At 39.6% G+C, this 21,328-nt stretch overlaps 1 protein-coding gene across 1 annotated transcript; it reads left to right on the top strand.

The window, feature by feature from the left end:
- The first annotated feature begins 1,526 nt into the window (after positions 1-1,526).
- On the top strand, positions 1,527-20,323 carry LOC115179242 (zinc finger protein 239-like). Its single transcript, XM_029740631.1, has 4 exons — positions 1,527-2,460; positions 3,973-4,221; positions 13,186-13,434; positions 19,785-20,323. Exons 2-4 carry the CDS (start codon positions 4,119-4,121, stop codon positions 20,321-20,323), a joined length of 891 nt encoding a protein of 296 aa, XP_029596491.1. The 5' UTR covers positions 1,527-2,460; positions 3,973-4,118.
- Positions 20,324-21,328: the final 1,005 nt, after the last annotated feature.

Here is a 21,328-nt window from a genome sequence, read left to right as displayed (position 1 = left end):
AAGGCCAGCCAACGAGAGCGTACAGGTCGCAGTGGTGGGTAGTATATGGAGCTTTGGTGACAAAACGGATGGCACTGTGATAGACTGCATCCAGTTTATTGAGTAGGGTATTGGAGGCTATTTCAGTTTTACGAGGGTATGTTTGGCAGCATGAGTGAAGGATGCTTTGTTGCGAAATAGGAAGAAAATTCTAGATTTAACTTTGGATTGAAGGTGTTTGATGTGAGTCTGGAAGGAGAGCTTACAGTCTAACCAGACACCTAGGTATTTGTAGTTGTCCACATATTCTAAGTCAGAACCGTCCAGAGTAGTGATGCTGGACAGGCAGGCAGGTGCAGAGCATGCATTTAGTTTTACTTGTATTTAAGAGCAGTTGGAGGCAACGGAAGGAGAGTTGTATGGCATTGAAGCTCGTCTGGAGGGTTGTTAACAGTGTCCAAAGAAGGGCCAGAAGTATACAGAATGGTGTCGTCTGCGTAGAGGTGGATCAGAGACTCACCAGCAGCAAGCATCATTGATGTATACAGAGAAAAGAGTTGGCCCAAGAATTGAACCCTGTGGCACCCCCATAGAGACTACCAGAGGCCCGGACAACAGGCCATCCGATTTGACACATTGAACTCTATCAGAGAAGTAGTTGGTGAACCAGGCGAGGCAATCGTTTGAGAAACCAAGGCTATTGAGTCTGCCGATGAGGATGTGGTGATTGAGTCGAAAGCCATGGATTGGACCCAGGAGGTCTCGCTGATCGCGGTGGTGAACGGTAGCTGACAGACCCACTTCTATGTGGAATTTTATTCCTCATCATGTCTTCTCTACTTTCATGTTGGTTTGCAATTATAATATTGACAAAGTTCCAGTGAAACGGTCTGCTTTTCATCGGCAGGTTTTCTTGTCATGGTCCTTAATTTATAAGCACCATTTTTCTCCACACAGATATTATATATGGAATAATCAGGATACATTGTATAAAAATACTGCTTTGTTTTTAGAATATTGGTTCCGAAATAATATCCTATTGGTGAGCCAACTGGTAAATAATATCCTATTGGTGAGCCAACTGGTAAATAATATCCTATTGGTGAGCCAACTGGTAAATAATATCCTATTGGTGAGCCAACTGGTAAATAATATCCTATTGGTGAGCCAACTGGTAAATAATATCCTATTGGTGAGCCAACCGGTAAATAATATCCTATTGGTGAGCCAACCGGTAAATAATATCCTATTGGTGAGCCAACCGGTAAATAATATCCTATTGGTGAGTCAACCGGTAAATAATATCCTATTGGTGAGTCAACCGGTAAATAATATCCTATTGGTGAGCCAACTGGTAAATAATATCCTATTGGTGAGCCAACTGGTAAATAATATCCTATTGGTGAGCCAACTGGTAAAAATATCCTATTGGTGAGCCAACTGGTAAATAATATCCTATTGGTGAGCCAATTGGTAAATGCAGAGGGTCTTTTACTCAGTTATAAGGAATTCTTATCACTTTACAAGGTCCCTGTAACACTTAAAGATTTTGCAATTGTTTTAGATGCCATTCCATCAGGTGTTGCTATATTATTCAGGATCGTGTCAAGACCTGACCCTCAGAGCCTACCTTCCGTTGACCCTGTTGACTCATCAGTAGGAAAGATTTGTTTCTCTTTAGGTCCATTCAACAACAGAGCGATACGAACCTTGTTTCAGCAGAGTGTTGTATCTATACCTTATGTCATGCCTTATTGGAATGGATTTATTGATAATATCTGTTGGAAAAAAGTTTGGATGTTGCCACACACATACCTACTTGTTAACAAAATTAAGGAAGTTTCCTTTAAAAGTATTCTTAAATATTATCCTGCCAACCACTATATGAAGAAGTTTAAGGAAAACATCAACTCAAATTGCTCCTTTTTTAATGACCACCCAGAGACAGTGTTGCATCTTTTTTGGCATTGTATTCATGTAAGAAAATTGTGGCAAGACCTCAGTAGATTTATAATTGAACACATTTATGAAGATCTTACACTATTGTGGAGAGATGTACTGCTTGCAGTCTTTACCTATGATAGAAATAAGCTGAAACATATTTATGTAATTCATTTCATTATTGTTTTGGCCAAATGTCATATTCACAAATGTACATTTACAAAAAAAAAACCAACATTTTCTTAACTTAAAAAAAGAAATTGAACTGTATGTATGTCCCTTAAGGTCCTTGTGTAATGTGAAATTGTACCCCCTAGCCCAATTATCCATTGTATATTATTCATATATACTTGCGTTCCCTCATGTACTTCCTGTATTGATTTAAAATGTTTTTAAAAGACAGCCAATAGCTACTTTCCTTACTGAGGAGTTGGCAACACTGCCTCTGTTGCAGGGGTGGAACAGGAAGTTCCGGGAAGGCGCCAGAACTGTGTGGTGAAGACGATATATTTTGTGTCAGTTTCACATGTATTACTACAGGTATGTAATAGTACGTTTAAACGTTGTAATATCGAAATAACATGTCATAACGTGCTAGGTAACACATCCTTTTAGTTATTATCACGTTTGGTAAAAGTTTTACGTGTCATTTTTGTGTCAAGCCGAGTGAGCATAACTATTTTATGTCACATAGCTAGAGACTTTGGGTTTGGGAGAGTGAAAGAACATCATTTAGTAAAGTTAATTTAATTTTAAAAATCCATTTATTTGGGATTTTTGAGTTCGTTATTGGTTTTGTGTAAAATTCACGGGATGGTAAAATGGCGGCTCCCCTTCTGTCTACGTCAACTGCATTCAGTGCAGGCAGCGAGGGTCCACTTTTATTTTCTTTCTTTTTTTACATGTGTAACAATATTCAGACATTCAGGTGTTTCTATCTTTATCTATGATTGTTACTATGTTGTGACAAATGGGAAATACAATAGATTTTTGTGAGGTGAACTAATACAATGACATAGTACATAGTGCTGCCTAAATTGCATGCATGATCAGAAGGATAGCTAAATATTTACCAGGTAAGATTCTTAAGCAAACAACCCAAGCATTAATTGGGAGTCAGGTGAACTACTGTTCTGTGGTCTGGGCACGTGCATCAGCAAGTCAAGTTAGTAGGAGGCTGCAGATTGAACAGAACAAACAAGCAAGGATTGTTTTAAGGTGGATATATGGTTCTTCTGTTGTATTCATGCTAAATGCTCTTGGTTGTTCATCAATCAACAAGATAATTGAAAAAAACATGCTTATTTTATTTCACAATGCACACCATTTAAAACGGACAAACTCTATTCACAACAGTATTCAGTTGGTTAGAGACAGACATTCAGTCAATACCAGGAATAGATTGTCCACAATCTGTGTTATCCAGACAGAAAGGAGAAATAGGCAAAATAACATTTAGATTCAGAGCAATAACGAAATTGAATAATTTATCTGAGCGAACCAGAAACATTTCAATATATAAATTCAAACAGTACTTTAGAACCATTTAAATATAATATATTGGAAGGTTGTGCAGGACAAGGGTAGATGGAGGAATCAATCTATCTTTTCAGACTGTTAGAGTATTAATCTGGTCAATATGTCAGTGTATTATGTCTCTTTGTAACAGTGTGTTATATGTGAAAATGTGATCGCATTGTAAATTGTCTTTTTAATGTTTTAAGGACTCTTGGAAGATTAGTCCAAATGAGAAGTAAAATATATCCCAATAAAATCAAAACAAACTGCAACCTTGTACTAAATGTTTTTTTGAGTAATTTATGCATTTATGTAAATGTAGGAAATCTACTATAGGTTAAGTGCACTTACGTTGTGTAATTTAAAGTGTGCACTTTGTATCTAATGGGAATGAATGTTAAGTTGTCAATGCTTAGCTACCTGATCTATTGAAATGAGATAATTGAACAAATGTAATTTATTTTTAGAGAATAAAGAAAGTGCCAGAACTGTCAAGAAAATAACTTTTGTGTCCGTTTCTCTTTATTACTACAGGCCGACTCAGATTAAGTCTGAAGCCGGTAACATCAACAGTGAGGACAAACCCAGCCTACCTCTCTCCTTCCACACTGAGTCCAAACCTACAGTCACTGGGTCCTGATTGTGACAGTGGAGGCCAGTTTTTACAGCAGGATCCAGAGATGGCATCAGTGAAGCTGGAAGACTGCAGTCAAACACTGGAGCTGAATGTCAACATTAAAGATGAAGAAGAGGAGGAGAAGATTGGGAAATCTCTTTCTCATGGTAAGAGCAGGTTCTACCTTCATAAGTTATGACCTAGCCTATTGCTAGGTTAAATTTTATCTGACTCACACATCCCTGAAGAACTCCAGACTGTTGTTCGTTTCAAACTGCCAGTGTTCTGAAGTTGTATGAAATGAGTCTGTGTAGTTGCCACGGTTGCTGTCAATTCCATTTGAATTCCATTCAATTCAGGAAATACACTCATTCAAATTTCTATTCTCTACAATGCTTTTCGATCAGGAAAAGTTGGGGTAACACTTTACTGTAGGTGTCCTTAGTCATGTATTAATTAAGCATTTTATAACACCTATATAACAACAGTAATGAGTAACGGCAAAAAAATCTTACAAAACTAGTTTATAATGGGTGTTTATAGATGACTGTTTATCCTGTTGTCATATGCGCTAATGTCTACTGTTAATAACAACTGCTATTACACAGTCTGCATGACAACTTATGTCCTATCCTATTACCTGCTACATAAGTGTTTTTATACCAGATGTTATAACAGGGTGTTATATCATTTACCAATCTCTTTGTCACATTATAAAATGGGTTGTTTGGATCCTGGATGCTGATTGGTTGATAGCACGGAGTTATCACCACAATCCACGCATAATGCCTGTTAACAGTTCCATTAGATTTATCACATCCGCTGTCCCACTGCCCGGCCAGTCAATTTATAAACCTAATCTGCCCTGGAAAAAAGCGTCTCTAGACAATATTTCCCCATGCTACTAGCCTATCTGACCTGTGCAACATGTATCTCCACTATGCCATGCATATGAACGTGACAAGTGACTCTATCATATGATGCATTAACTTCTATGGGCTAGACGTCCCACCCTAGTCAACAGCCAGTGGAATCGCGTGGCGCGAAATACAAATACCTCAAAAATGCTATAACTTACATTTCTCAAACATATGACTATTTTACACCATTTAAAAGACAAAACTCTCGTTAATCTAACCACATTGTCCGATTTTAAAAAAGGCTTTACAGCGAAAGCAAAACATTAGATTATGTCAGGAGAGTACCCTGCCAAAAGTAATCACACAGCCATTTTCAAAGCAAGCATATATGTCACAAAAACCAAAACCACAGCTAAATGCAGCACTAACCTTTGATCTTCATCAGATGACACTCCTAGGACATTATGTTATACAATACATGCATGTTTTGTTCAGTCAAGTTCATATTTTTATCAAAAAACAGCTTTTTACATTAGCATGTGATGTTCAGAACTAGCATACCCACCGAAAACTTCCGGTGAATTTACTAAATTACTCATGATCAACATTGACAAAATACATAACAATTATTTTAAGAATTATAGATACAGAACTCCTTTATGCAAACGCTATGTCTGATTTTAAAATAGCTTTTTGGCGAAAGCACATCTTGCAATATTCTGAGTACATAGCTCGGCCATCAAGGCTAGCTATTTTGACACCCACCAAGTTTGGGGCTCACTAAACTCAGAATTACTATTAGAAAAATTGGATTACCTTTGCTGTTCTTCGTCAGAATGCACTCCCAGGACTTCTACTTAAACAACAAATGTTGTTTTGTTTCCAAATAATCCATAGTTATATCCAAATACCTCCGTTTTGTTTGTGCGTTCAGGTCACTATCCGAAGGGTAACGCGCGAGCACATTTCGTGACAAAAAATGTCAACATTTTCCATTACCGTACTTAGAAGCATGTCGAACGCTGTTTAAAATCTATTTTTATGCTATTTTTCTCGTAAAATAGCGATAATATTCCAACCGGGCAATGTTGTATTCATTCAAAGGCTGAAAGAAAAAAAATTGAGATGTCTCGTGAATGCGCATCTCAGTTTCACTGTCCCCAGGCTGAGGGGTGGTCGTTTGACCGCAGACCCATTACGGTCCCATCACTTACAAACTCTGCTGCTGTTCTTTGCCCAGAGACAGCAGACACCCCATTCCACTTTCTGGCGGCTTTAGAGAGCCAATGGAAGCCTTAGAAAGTGTCACGTTACAGCACAGATGCTGTATTTTCGATAGAGATGCAACAGAAGGACAACAAATTGTCAGACAGGGCACTTCCTGTATGGAATCTTCTCAGGTTTTGGCCTGACATATGAGTTCTGTTATACTCACAGACACCATTCAAACAGTTTTAGAAACTTTAGAGTGTTTTCTATCCAAATCTACTAATTATATGCATCTTCTCGTTTCTGGGCAAGAGTAGTAACCAGTTTAAATCGGGTATGTTTTTTATCCGGCCGTGAGAATACTGCCCCCTCGCCCAGACAGGTTAACATTAGAAGCCTCCTCCCTAAGTTTGCTTTATTTACTGCTTTAGCACATTCTGCCAACCCGGATGTCTTAGCCGTGTCTGAATCCTGGCTTAGGAAAACCACCAAAAACCCAGAAATTTCCATCCCTAACTATAACATTTTCTGCCAAGATAGAACTGCCAAAGGAGGCTGTGTTGCAATCTACTGCAGAGAAAGCCTGCAGAGTTCTATCTTACTATCCAGGTCTGTACCAAAACAATTTGAGCTTTTACTTCTAAAAGTTCACCTTTCCAGAAACAAGTCTCTCACCATTGCTGCTTGCTATAGACCACCCTCTGCCCCCAGCTGTGCCCTGGACACCATATGTGAATTGATTGCCACCCATCTATCTTCTGAGCTCGTGCTGCTAGGTGACCTAAACTGGGACATGCTTAACACCCCGGCCATCCTATAATTTAAGCTTGATACCCTCAATCTCACACAAATTATCTATGAACCTACCAGGTACAACCCCAAATCCGTAAACACGGGCACCCTCATAGATATCATCCTAACTAACTCGCCCTCCAAATACACCTCTGCTGTTTTCAACCAAGATCTCAACGATCCCTGCCTCATTGCCTGCATCCGTAATGGGTCTGCGGTCAAACGACCACCCCTCATCACTGTCAAACGCTCCCTTAAACACATCAGCGAACAGGCCTTTCTAATCGACCTGGCTGGGGTATCCTGGAATGACATTGACCTCATCCCGTCAGTAGAGGATGCCTGGTTATTCTTTAAAAGTGCCTTCCTCACCATCTTAAATAAGCATGCTCCATTCAAAAAATGTAGAACCAGGAATAGATATAGCCCTTGGTTCACTCCAGACCTGTCTGCCCTTGACCAGCACAAAAACAACCTGTGTTGTTCTGCATTAGCATCGAATAGCCCCGGTGATATGCAACTTTTCAGGGAAATTAGGAACAAATATACACAGGCAGTTAGGAAAGCTAAGGCTAGCTTTTTCAAACAGAAATTTGCATCCTGTAGTACAAACTCAAAAATGTTCTGGGACACTGTAAAGTCCATGGAGAATAAGAACACCTCCTCCCAGCTGCCCACTGTACTGAGGCTAGGAAACACTGTCACTACCGATAAATCCACAATAATTGAGAATTTCAAGAAGCATTTTTCTACAGCTCGCCATGCTTTCCACCTGGCTACCCCTACCCCGATCAACAGCCCTGCGCTCCCCACAGCAACTCGCCCAAAACTCCCCCACCCAAATCCAGATAGCTGATGTTCTGAAAGAGCTGCAAAATCTGGACCCATACAAATCAGCCGGGTTAGACAATCTGGACCCTCTCTTTCTAAAATTATCTGCCGAAATTGTTGCAACCCCTAATACTAGCCTGTTCAACTTCTCTTTCATATCGTCTGAGATTCCCATAGATTGGAATGCTGCCGCGGTCATCCCCGTCTTCAAAGGGGGAGACACTCTAGACCCAAACTGCTACAGAGCTATATACATTCTACCCTGCCTTTCTAAAGTCTTTGAAAGCCAAGTTAACAAACAGATTACCGACCATTTCGAATCTCACCGTACCTTCTCCGCTATGCAATCTGGTTTCAGAGCTGCTCATGGGTGCACCTCAGGCACGCTCAAGGTCCTAAACGATATCATAACCGGCATCGATAAGAGACATTACTGTGCAGCCGTATTCATCGACCTGGCTAAGGCTTTCGACTCTGTCAATCACAACATTCTTATTGGTAGACTCAACAGCCTTGGTTTCTCAAATGATTGCCTCGCTTGGTTCACCAACTACTTCTCCGATAGAGTTCAGTATGTCAAATCGGAGGGCCTGTTGTCCGGACCTCTGGCAGTCTCTGTGGGGGTGCCACAGGGTTCAATTCTCCTGTTGACAACGCCAACTGTTAGGTTCTTATTTTTCAGAGTAAATAACTCACGGACACTAGAGAAGCTTTAACCAAGTTTAATTTCCACAAAGGTTCCGTGCAGCTGAAATCAGACCGCAAAACATTTCAGACATCATAGTTTATATACATCCTACTTAAGACACTCCTCTTCCTTACAGTTTATGGCTCCACAGGAAAGAAGGTAACCAGATAGCAACCCTGATTACTCCCTTAAGGGGAACTGACCTGACCCCTCACCTCCTGACCCACAGATATCCATCTGTCTTCACTATATCAACACAACACTCTCCTCTCCTCCATCAAACACATTGCAAAGCCTTCTGGCTTTTAACAAACTCTTTCTATTCAAGGCTTTGTCTTTATCATTTATTTAATATCTCAATGTTCAAAGTTTAGCTGATTCCAACACCAGACAACAGTGTGTGTGAGAGGTGTTTGTAGAGGTGAAGGACAAAACTGGTGTTGGCTTCTCCAACACCATCAAACAAGTCCTAGCTCCACTGAATGTAAAGGAGAATCTGGTTGCACAAACCTACGGTTGGTCAGCGCTGATGAGTGGTAATGTACGTGGTGTCCAAACGCTACTGAAGGATTCCTTTCCCACCGCAGAACTCCAGTGTTCTACCCAGCTATGGCTTGTGGGCAACCAGGAGAAGTTGTTCACTGTCTACCGGAATCCTGAGCTGCACACTGGAAACACAGCACTTTCTTTATTGAAATCACTCTACGAGAACAACCTGCAGGAGGCCTTGTCTGAGACGGTCTCTCTTCTCAAAATCATCATCACCACTCCGATGACAACTGCCGAGTCGGAGAGAAACTTTTCTACCTTAAAAGGATAAAAAACCTTCATACGCACCTCCATGGGCCAGAAAGGCTAAATGCTTTGGCCATGCTGTCAATCCAGCATGACTTCATCCAGAGAATACCAAAGTAATACTAAGTGTATGTTAGTAGCCCATGTGCCTCACCATAGGAATTTGGTACCCTTTCCCCCCTAAGAACTTAGCCTACTGTTCTGACTTGGTGGTGCACATGTAGCCTATAGCCTGTTTTAGAAAAATGTAATTTAATATTGTAACAGCCGGCTTACCTGCCCCCATTGTAAGAGCTTTCATTGTCTGCTTATGTACCCCTGTTACTTTATCCTCCTGTTTTGACTTGGTGTACAGGGAGAATACTGTAAGAACGACCCATGTTCTGAATTATGTCACTGTCCATTTCAAAAGTGCTGCACAAATAGGCGGTGTATAGGCTACATCTGTCTCAGCGCGCTCATGTCTTAATGGAAATGACGGATTGCCCCGTACCGCTTATCGTCATTTATGTCACAGTTTGTACATCAGTATTGTTATATTACTTATAAAGGTCTCTCATTAGTATCTTATTCATCATTTTAGGCAGTGTTAGAATGATGCATTTCATTGTTTTTATTACTTTGTGTGTTATAATTATCTCTGGTCCTTTTCTCAACGAGGAGGGTGGTAAGTTACAGACCCAATAACATTACATTATAGTATCCCCTCCTCGTAACCATGGTTGCCAGTGACAGTCTCTTGTTCAACAGACAGTTCAGTAATAGACCCATGTTATTCCAATTCATATTGTGAGGGTAGTTTTGTTTGCTCAGTGCACTTTCAGTGCGTCTGTATAATGTCTACAAAAGTGGATCCTCGTGGTTGTATTGTCCTTCCCTTTTAGACCACATAGGACTAATAAAATACTTCAAATGGTAGGCTAACCGCTGAGTCTGGGTCTCTCGCTCTGTGGTGACTTAAAGAAGAGTAAAGTTAAGGCTTCAACATCTTGTTGAATTTATCTGAACTACTATCTATCTGAATTTCTGTCGTTGTCCATTTAGAAATTGATGAAAGAATAGGCCTACCTCATCGCAGCTCGTTTGCTTGAACTTGCTTATACTTAAGAGCTAAGTGTTAATTATCGAAGAACAAACATTGTGAATGTACAGAACATAAATGTAATAATGTTTGTGTATGTTTCAACTCATGTCGACATTCATTATTATTGAAGGAGAAAGCGGTTCTTATCCAGTTACACAAATCCACAAGGAGTCAGTAGAAACCATATTTATTTAAGCAAGTCAGCCATAAGCTCCCCTGTTGGGACAGCTTTATGTCGACCCTAACAGTTTGTGGGCACCGTTATAGTGCATCTAATGTATTTGTGTAGTGTTGTAGTTTCTTCGCTGGCATGCATCTAAAAAAAATACATGTTTTTTGTCCCACCAAGATTGACATGCTTAAATCGCCACTGTCTGTCATAACAACCCGACTTTAGGGCGTTTGTAAATTCCTCAGTTATTCTGCGCTCTGCCACTGTCAAACTAGAGTACTCTGAAAGCGGAGTAGATTGCCAGGGTGAATTTACTATCACACCCATATCACACCCATTGTCTGGTGAAAGGATAAATATAATGAATATCCTGATTTTAAAATAATGGTTTTTAATGAAAAAGTGTTGTGAAGACTGTTGTCATTGTATAGAAACCAGGGTTTGGCCCCCAAGACGGGGTTCTTCTCATCAGCTATCCAGACCAGAGACATCTCCTCCCTGGTACCTCATAGTACACAAACACCAACTCAATCTATGGTATGCAGGCTGTAGGTTTTATCACCAAGCCATCATAAATCAATTGCCAGTGCCCCAACTCAGTCCACACAGACACAGATGAGAGAGTACTGAGAAACCTTATTCGATGCATAAACAAACAGTATAACAATATAATGTTGTAATTTTCTACCATAAACCCTAAGGGAGTTATTACACGATAATCCCTGGATTCTCATCCCTTATTACTTAACTATAACATTGAATGGAATGATGGGCGTCATAACCATGTCATAAGCCATTATAGTGTGCACAGACTCCTTAAGTAGACTGATATTAATTTGAGATGTTATAAAGCAGTTATGAATGTGCTTAGTACTGCAGAGTTGATAGTATCACAGAAACATTCAGGACCTCCAAGAAATATGGGCAAATTGGAGCATAGACAGAGATGCTTATGTATATATATATTTAAGATGACAAACTACTGAGTTGTACAAGCAGAACCACTTACAGATATAAAAAAAACGACATTATATTATTATAATAACATGCCAAAAAGCAATTTTGAAACTAAATGGAAACAAATATAATTTTGCCACAAAATCACAACAGGATTTGTGAAAGCTGTGAAGGAAGATGTGCAGTCTACAGTAACAATGAGCGCCTGTTAATGCATGTGTTAATTACAGTAATTTACCGTGTTAATTACAGTAATTTACCGTACCTCATTCTTGGAGTGGAAACGTTGTTTGCCGTAACATCATGCTCAATAAAGATCCATTATGTGGCTTAAATTGATGGTTATGTCACAGTTATTTTGTTCACATTTATTCATCCTTTTATAGAGCATGAAATACGGTTCTAGATGATTTGTGACCCATTTATGTAGTGCTTATGAAGCCTATATGAATGCTTTATGAAGCCTTCATAAGATGCACTTGAAATAAACCGGGACCATAATATGTCAAACGAGTCTTATATCGACATAACCTGAAAGTCATAACCTGAAACTCAGCAAGGAAGAAGCCACTGCTCCAAAACCGCCATAAAGCCAGACTACGGTTTGCAACTGCACATGGGGACAAAGATCGTACTTTTTGGAAAATGTCCTCTGGTCTGATGAAACAAAAATATAATGTTTTTTGCCATAATGACCATCGTTATGTTTGGAGGAAAAGGGGGGAGGCTTGCAAGCCGAAGAGCACCATCCCAACCGTGAAGCACAGGGGTGGCAGCATCATGTTGTGGGGGTGCTTTGCTGCAGGAGGGACTGGTGCACTTCACAAAATAGATGGCATCATAAGGATGGAAAACAATGTGACTATATTGAAGCAACATCTCAAGACATCAGTCAGGAAGTTAAAGCTTGGTCGCAAATGGATCTTCCAAATGGACAATGACCCCAGGCATACTTCCAAAGTTGTGGCAAAATGGCTTAAGGACAACAAAATCAAGGTATTGGAGTGGCCATCACAAAGCCCTGACCTCAATCCTATAGAAAATTTGTGGGAAGAACTGAAAAAGCATGTGCAAGCAAGGAGGCCTACAAACCTGGCTCAGTTACACCAGCTCTGTCAGGAGGAATGGGCCAAAATTCACCCAACTTATTGTGGGAAGCTTGTGGAAGGCTACCCGAAACGTTTGACCCTTGTCAAACAATTTAAAGGCAATGCTACCAAATACTAATTGAGTGTATGTAAGCTTCTGACCCACTGGGAATGTGATGAAAGAAATAAAAGCTGAAATAAATTATTCTCTCTACTATTATTCTGGCATTTCACATTCTTAAAATAAAGTGGTGATCCGAACTGACCTAAAACAGGGAAATTTTACCAGGATTAAATGTCAGGGATATTGACTATTAAAGCCTCTTATAAAGTTGGTTTTGTAGCATAAACTGGGAATTTCATATTTTTGACTTATATTATGATTGTCTGTCTGTTTCTTTCATATCTGCAAAGTAGTTTAAACTCTGTCAGTTCCACTCTTAAGTGCATTATTTTTTAAGTGTAAAGTTGTTTTACGTGTAATTAAGTGTGCACTCGTCTAATGTGAATTCATGTTTTGTTGTCAATGTTTAACTTCCTGATCTATTGAAATTAGATTATTGAACAAAAAAAATATATTTTTTGGGGGGGAGAGTAAAGGAAGTGCCAGAACTAAAAGACAATAACTTTTGTCCGTTTCTCTTTATTACTTCAGGCCGACTCAGGTCAAGTCTGAGGCCGGTAACATCAACAGTGAGGACAGACCCAGCCTGCCTCTCTTCTTCCACACTGAGTCCAAACCTACAGTCACTGGGTCCTGATTGTGACAGTGGAGCCCAGTTTGCACTGCAGGATCCAGAGATGGCATCAGTGAAGCTGGAAGACTGCAGTCAAACACTGGAGCTGAACGTCAACATTAAAGATGAAGAAGAGGAGGAGAAGATTGGGACATCTGTTTCTCATGGTGAGCACAGATTCTAACTATAAGTTCCCTTCATAAGTTAGACCTCCATAAGTTGTGACCCAGTCTGTTGCTATTGTGAATTCTGTCATTCTGACATCACATCCCTGAAGAACACCAGACTGCACAAAACCTGTGTTATTCATTCCAACTTCCCACTGTGTATGAAAAGTTGCAGTAGAACTGTTTCATGATGAACTGTTTCAATGAGGAGGTGGATGTTATTTCATTCTGAGACTTGCATGGTTTGACACCAGTATTGTCAGCATTTGTTTTATTCACTGGGTTATCTGGAGTGTTCAGAGAGTAGACTAAAGAAGTGAAGTAGACAAACTGACAGTGTTTTAAAGTTCTATGAAATGAGTGTGTAGTTACTAACCCTTGTGATAGTGAGTGGAGGATGATATGAAATGAGTCTGTGTAGTTAGTAACCCTTGTGATAGTGAGAGGAGGATGATATGAAATGAGTCTGTGTAGTTACTAACCCTTGTGATAGTGAGAGGAGGATGATATGAAATGAGTCTGTGTAGTTACTAACCCTTGTGATAGTGAGAGGAGGATGATATGAAATGAGTCTGTGTAGTTACTAACCCTTGTGATAGTGAGTGGAGGATGATATGAAATGAGTCTGTGTAGTTACTAACCCTTGTGATAGTGAGAGGAGGATGATATGAAATGAGTCTGTAGTTACTAACCCTTGTGATAGTGAGTGGAGGATGATATGAAATGAGTCTGTGTAGTTACTAACCCTTGTGATAGTGAGAGGAGGATGATATGAAATGAGTCTGTGTAGTTACTAACCCTTGTGATAGTGAGAGGAGGATGATATGAAATGAGTCTGTGTAGTTTCTAACCCTTGTGATAGTGAGAGGATGATATGAAATGAGTCTGTGTAGTTACTAACCCTTGTGATAGTGAGTGGAGGATGATATAGGTCTGAATTTTCACTCTTTTTTGCAATCAGCTGTTGTCCACTTTTAGAATAATTGTATTCCCCTTTTGTATTGTACAGTATAGAGCCTTCAGAAAGTATTCATACCCCTTGACTTATTCCACATTTTATGTTACAGCCTAAATTAAAAATAGATTTTTGAGCCATCTACACACAATACCCCATGTGGCTCTCAATGAATCATCTGAGTGTGAATTTGTCAACCAGCCATGACCAGCCATCATTATCGTAGAGCACTCAATCGATTCACTTTATATGTGTGTGTTGTATTGACCTGCTCCCTTATTAATAAGTGATTTAAAGATTTAGTTTAAGTGTAACTCTGACTTGTGTGATATGTTTTGTACTCCTCATTTGATAGTAAAGAAATTAACCACCACAGTATTCACACCCCTGAGTAAATACTTTGAAGAAGCACCTTTGGCAGTGATTACAGCTGTGAATTTTTCTGGGTAAATCTCTAAGAGCTTTGCACACCTGGATTGTACAATATTTGCACATTTATTCTGGAAAAAAGTCTTCAAGCTCTATCAAGTTGATTGTTGATCATTGCTAGACAGACATTTTCAAGTCTTGCCATAGATTTTCAAGATGATTTAAGTCAAAACTGTAACTAGGCCACTCTGGAACATTAAATGTCTTGGTAAGCAACTCCAGTGTATATTTGGCCTTGTGTTTTAGGTTATTGTCCTTCTGAAAGGTGAAAGTGTTTGTTGGAAAGCAGACTGAACCAGGTTTTCCTCTGGGATTTTGCCGGTGCTTAGTTCTATTCCGTTTCTTTTTATCAACAAACAAAAAACGTCCAAGTCCTTGCCGATGACAAGCATACCCATAACATGATGCAGCCACTTCCATGTATAGAGTGGTACTCTATGATATGTTGTGTTGGATTGGCCCCAATCATAACGCTTTGTATTCAGGATTTTATGTTAATTATTTTTGCCACATTTTTTGCAGTTTTACTTTAGTGCCTTAATTCAAACAGGATGCATGTTTTGGAATATTTGTTATTCTGTACAGTTTTCCTTCTTTTCACTCTGTTATTGATGTTAGTATTGTGGAGTAACTACAATGTTGTTGATCCATCCTCCGTCTAACTGTTTTAAAGTCACCATTGGCCTCATGGTGAAATCCCTGAGCAGTTTCCCTCCTCTCCGGCAACTGAGTTAGGAAAGACGCCTGTATCTTTGTAGTGACTGGGTGTATTGATACACCATCCAAAGTGTAATTAATATCTTCACCATGCTCAAAGGGATATTCAATGTCTGTTTTATTTTGTATTTTTTTGACATTATGTGGTACTCCACTGGCGTTATGGGATGCTCCACTAGCGTTATGGGGTACTCCACTGGCGTTATGGGATGCTCCACTAGCGTTATGGGGTACTCCGCTGGCGTTATGGGGTTCTCCGCTGGCGTTATGGGCTACTTCACTGGCGTTATGGGCTATTCCACTGGCATTATGGGTAGAGGTCGACCAACTATGATTTTTCAACGCCGATACCGATTATTGGAGGACCAAAAAAAGCCGATACTGATTAATCGGACGATTTTATATATATAAAAAAAAATTACGTTAAAAACCTCTTACATCTAGACGTTCCGCTAGCGGAACACCTGCTCCAATATCCAATGATGGGCGTGGCGCGAAATACAAACTCCTCTAAAATCCGAAAACTTCAATTTTTCAAACATATGACTATTTTACACCATTTTAAAGACAAGACTCTCCTTTATCTAACCACACTGTCCGATTTCAAAAAGGCTTTACAGCGAAAGCAAAACATTAGATTATGTCAGCAGAGTACCCAGCCAGAAATAATCACACACCCATTTTTCAAGCTAGCATATAATGTCACAAAAAACAAAACCACAGCTAAATGCAGCACTAACCTTTGATCTTCATCAGATGACAACCCTAGGACATTATGTTATACAATACATGCATGTTTTGTTCAATCAAGTTCATATTTATATCAAAAACCAGCTTTTTACATTAGCATGTGACGTTCAGAACTAGCATACCCCCCACAAACTTCCGGTGAATTTACTAAATTACTCACGATAAACGTTCACAAAAAACGTAACAATTATTTTAAGAATTATAGATACAGAACTCCTCTATGCACTCGCCATGTCCGATTTTAAAATAGCTTTTCGGTGAAAGCACATTTTGCAATATTCTGACTAGATAGCCCAGCCATCACGAGCTAGCCGATTTAGACACCCACCAAGTTTAGCACTCACCAAAGTCAGATTTACTATAAGAAAAATGTTATTACCTTTGCTGTCTTCGTCAGAATGCACTCCCAGGACTTCTACTTCAATAACAAATGTTGGTTTGGTTCAAAATAATCCATAGTTATATCCAAATAGCGGCGTTTTGTTCGTTCGTTCAAGACACTATCCGAATGGTAAAGAAGGGTTACGCGCACGACGCATTTCTTGACCAAAAAATTCTAAATATTCCATTACCGTACTTCGAAGCATGTCAACCGCTGTTTAAAATCAATTTTTATGCTATTTTTCTCGTAAAAAAGCGATAATATTCCGACCGGGAGTTGTTGTATCCGTTCAAAGACGAAAGAATAAAAACATGGTGTCGTCTCATGCACGAGCCTTAGTCCCATTGTCCGCTGATAGACCACTTAGCAAATGCGCTAATGCTTTTCAGCCAGGGCCTGGAATTACGTCATTCAGCTTTTTCCCGGGTTCTGAGAGCCTATGGGAGCCGTAGGAAGTGTCACGTCATGCCAGAGATCCCCTGTTTTGGTTAGAGATGATCACGAAGGACAAGATATGGTCAGAGAGGGCACTTCCTGTTTGGAATCTTCTCAGGTTTTGGCCTGCCAAGTGAGTTCTGTTATACTCACAGACACCATTCAAACAGTTTTAGAAACTTTGGAGTGTTTTCTATCCAAAGCTAATAATTATATGCATATTCTAGTTTCTGAGCAGGAGTAATAATCAGATTAAATCGGGTACGTTTTTTTATCCGGCCGTGAAAATACTGCCCCCTAGCCATAAGAGGTTAAACTTTTTTTTTCTCTTTTTTTTTAAATAACAAATAATAATTAAAAAACAAAATAAAAACATTATGTATTAGTAATAATGACAATTACAACAATACTGAATGAACACTTATTTTAACTTAATATAATACATCAATAAAATCAATTTAGTCTCAAATAAATAATGAAACATGTTCAATTTGGTTTAAATATTGCAAAAACAAAGTGTTGGAGAAGAAAGTAAAAGTGCAATGTGTGCCATGTAAAAAAGCTAATATTTAAGTTCCTTGCTCAGAACATGAGAACATATGAATGCTGGTGGTTCATTTTAACGAGTCTTCAATATTCCCAGGTAAGAAGTTTTAGGTTGTAGTTATTATAGGAATTATAGGACTATTTCTCTCTATACGATTTGTATTTCATATACCTTTGACTATTGGATGTTCTTGTAGGCAGTTTAGTATTGCCAGTGTAACAGTATAGCTTCCGTCCCTCTCCTTGCTCCTACCTGGGCTTGAACCAGGAACACATCAACAACAGCCACCCTCGAAGCAGCGTTACCCATGCAGAGCAAGGGGAACAAATTCTCCAAGTCTCAGAGCGAGTGACATTTGAAACGCTATTAACGCGCACCCCGCTAACTAGCTAGCCATTTCACATCGGTTACACCAGCCTAATCTCGGGAGTTGATAGGCTTGAAGTCATAAACAGCGCAATACTTCAAGCATTGCGAAAAGCTGCTGGCAAAACGCACGAAAGTGCTGTTTGAATGAATGCTTACGAGCCTGCTGGTGCCTACCATCATCGCTCAGTCAGACTGCTCTATCAAATCATAGACTTAATTATAACATAATAACACACAGAAATACAAGCCTTAGGTCATTAATATGGTCGAATCCGGAAACTATCATCTCAAAAACAAAACGTTTATTCTTTCAGTGAAATACAGAACTGTTCCATATTTTATCTAAAGGGTGGCATCCATAAGTCTAAATATTCCTGTTACATTGCACAACCTTCAATGTTATGTCATAATTATGTAAAATTCTGCCAAATTAGTTTGCAACGAGCCAGGCGGCCCAAACTGTTGTATATACCCTGACTCTGCGTGCAATGAACGCAAGAGAAGTGACACAATTTCACCTGGTTAATATTGCCTGCTAACCTGGATTTCTTTTAGCTAAATATGCAGGTTTAAAAATATATACTTCTCTGTATTGATTTTAAGAAAGGCATTGATGTTTATGGTTAGGTACAGTCGTGCAACGATTGTGCTTTTTTCGCAAATGCGCTTTTGTTTGGCGAAGTCGGCTGTCTTTGTTAGGAAGAAATAGTCTTCACAGTTCGCAACGAGCCAGGCGGCCCAAACTGCTGCATATACCCTGACTCTGTTGCAAGAGAAGTGACACAATTTTCCTAGTTAGAAGAAATTCATGTTAGCAGGCAATATTAACTAAATATGCAGGTTTAAAAATATATACTTGTGTATTGATTTTAAGAAAGGCATTGATGTTTATGGTTAGGTACACGTTGGAGCAACGACAGTCCTTTTTCACAATTGCGCACCGCATCGATTACATGCAACACAGGACACGCTAGATAAACTAGTAATATCGTCAACCATGTGTAGTTAACTAGTGATTAGGATTGATTGATTGTTTTTTATAAGATAAGTTTAATGCTAGCTAGCAACTTGATTGTATGTTGTTTTACTCCATGTGTAACTCTGTGTTTTTGTATGTTGTCGAACTGCTTTGCTTTATCTTGGCCAGGTCGCAATTGTAAATGAGAACTTGTTCTCAACTTGCCTACCTGGTTAAATAAAGGTGAAATAAAATAAATAAAAACTTACCTTGGCTTCTTACTGCATTCGCGTAACAGGCAGGCTCCTCGTGGAGTGCAATGTAAGGCAGGTGTTTAGAGCGTTGGACTAGTTAACCGTAAGGTTGCAAGATTGAATCCCCGAGGTGACAAGGTAAAAATCTGTCGTTCTGCCCCTGAACAAGGCAGTTAACCCACCGTTCCTAGGCCGTCATTGAAAATAAGAATGTGTTCTTAACTGACTTGCCTGGTTAAATAAAAGTGTAAAAAAATAATACGAATAATTAGCCAAATCGGTGTCCAAAAATACCGATGTCCGATTGTTATGAAAACTTGAAATCGGCCCTAATTAATCGGCCATTCCGATTAATCGGTCGACCTCTAATCCATGCCCTTGTATGTGTGTGATATTGTGTGTAGGCCAATGACTCAATTTAATCTATTTTAAATTCAGGCTGAAACATAACAAAATGTAGAAAAAATCAAGGGGTGTGAATACTTTCTAAATGCAATGTATATGAAGTCATATGTATATCTCACTGACTGGTTCTTCTGATGTTGTTCACACAGTAGACCATGTTGAGAAATTCTCTACATCCAGAGAGCAACAGCAGGAAGATCACAGAGCTAAGAGTTCTCACCACCTCCCACATTGTGAGATTTTCCCATTTCTATCAAAGCTAAAAATACACCTAAAAATACACACAGGAGAGAATCTGAATTCCTGTACTGACTGTGAGAAGAGCTTCACAACATCAAGGGCTTTGACAGTTCATCAGAGAGTGCACACAGGAGTGAAGCCTTACTTCTGCTCTGACTGTGGGAAGAGATTCACAACATCACAAGCTCTGACAATTCATCAGAGAGCGCACACTGGAGAGAAGCCTTACTCCTGCTCTGACTGTGGGAAGAGTTTCTCCCGATTGGATAAGTTAAAAAGTCACCAACTAATACACAGAGAGAAGCCATTCTCCTGCTCTGACTGTGGTAAATGCTTCAAAACATCAACTGAGGTAAAAGTTCATCAGAGAACACACAGGAGAGAAGCCTTACTTCTGCTCTGCCTGTGGAAAGAGTTTCTCCCGATTGGATACCTTAAAAGTCCATGAACGTGTACATACAGGAGTGAAGCCATACTCTTGCTCTGACTGCGGAAAATACTTCACCACAACATCTGATCTAACAGTTCATCAGAGGACACACACAGGAGAGAAGCCTTACTTCTGCTCTGACTGTGGTAAATGCTTCAAAACATCAACTGAGGTAAAAGTTCATCAGAGAACACACACAGGAGAGAAGCCTTACTTCTGCTATGCCTGTGGAAAGAGTTTCTCCCGATTGGATGCCTTAAAAGTACATGAACGTGTACATACAGGAGTGAAGCCATACTCTTGCTCTAACTGCGGAAAATGCTTCACCACAACATCTGATGTAACAGTTCATCAGAGAACACACACAGGAGAGAAGCCTTACTCCTGCTCTGACTGTGGTAAATGCTTCAAAACATCGACTGAGTTAAAAGTTCATCAGAGAACACACACAGGAGTGAAGCCTTACTTCTGCTCTGACTGTGGGAAGAGATTCACAACATCACAATGTCTGACAATTCATCAGAGAGTGCACACTGGAGAGAAGCCTTTCTCCTGCTCTGACTGTGGGAAGAGTTTCTCCCGATTGGATAAGTTAAAAAATCACCAACTAATACACAGAGAGAAGCCATTCTCCTGCTCTGACTGTGGTAAATGCTTCAAAACATCAACTGAGGTAAAAGTTCATCAGAGAACACACACAGGAGTGAAACCTTACTTCTGTTCTGACTGTGGGAAGAGATTCACAACATCACAAGCTCTGACAATTCATCAGAGAGTTCACTCTGGAGAGAAGCCTTACTCCTGCTCTGACTGTGGGAAGAGTTTCTCCCGATTGGATAAGTTAAAAAGTCACCAAATAATACACAGAGAGAAGCCATTCTCCTGCTCTGACTGCGGTAAGTGCTTCAAAACATCAACTGAGCTAACAGTTCATCAGAGAACACACATAGGAGAGAAGCCTTACTTCTGCTCTGACTATGGAAAGAGTTTTTCCCAATTGGAAAAGTTAAAATGTCACCAGCG

This window comes from Salmo trutta, chromosome 39 (assembly GCF_901001165.1).
Source record: "Salmo trutta chromosome 39, fSalTru1.1, whole genome shotgun sequence".
NCBI lineage: Eukaryota > Metazoa > Chordata > Actinopteri > Salmoniformes > Salmonidae > Salmo > Salmo trutta.
Note: the sequence above shows the minus strand (reverse complement) of the source record. Positions and strands in the feature narration are given on the sequence as shown.

Excerpts from the sequence above, each read along its gene's own strand:
- LOC115179242 (XM_029740631.1), top strand. The coding sequence starts at position 4,119 with ATGGCATCAGTGAAGCTGGAAGACTGCAGTCAAACACTGGAGCTGAAT. Across the intron at positions 4,222-13,185 it reads TGGGAAATCTCTTTCTCATG|GCCGACTCAGGTCAAGTCTG; the intron begins GTAAGAGCAGGT and ends TTATTACTTCAG. Across the intron at positions 13,435-19,784 it reads TGGGACATCTGTTTCTCATG|TAGACCATGTTGAGAAATTC; the intron begins GTGAGCACAGAT and ends TTGTTCACACAG.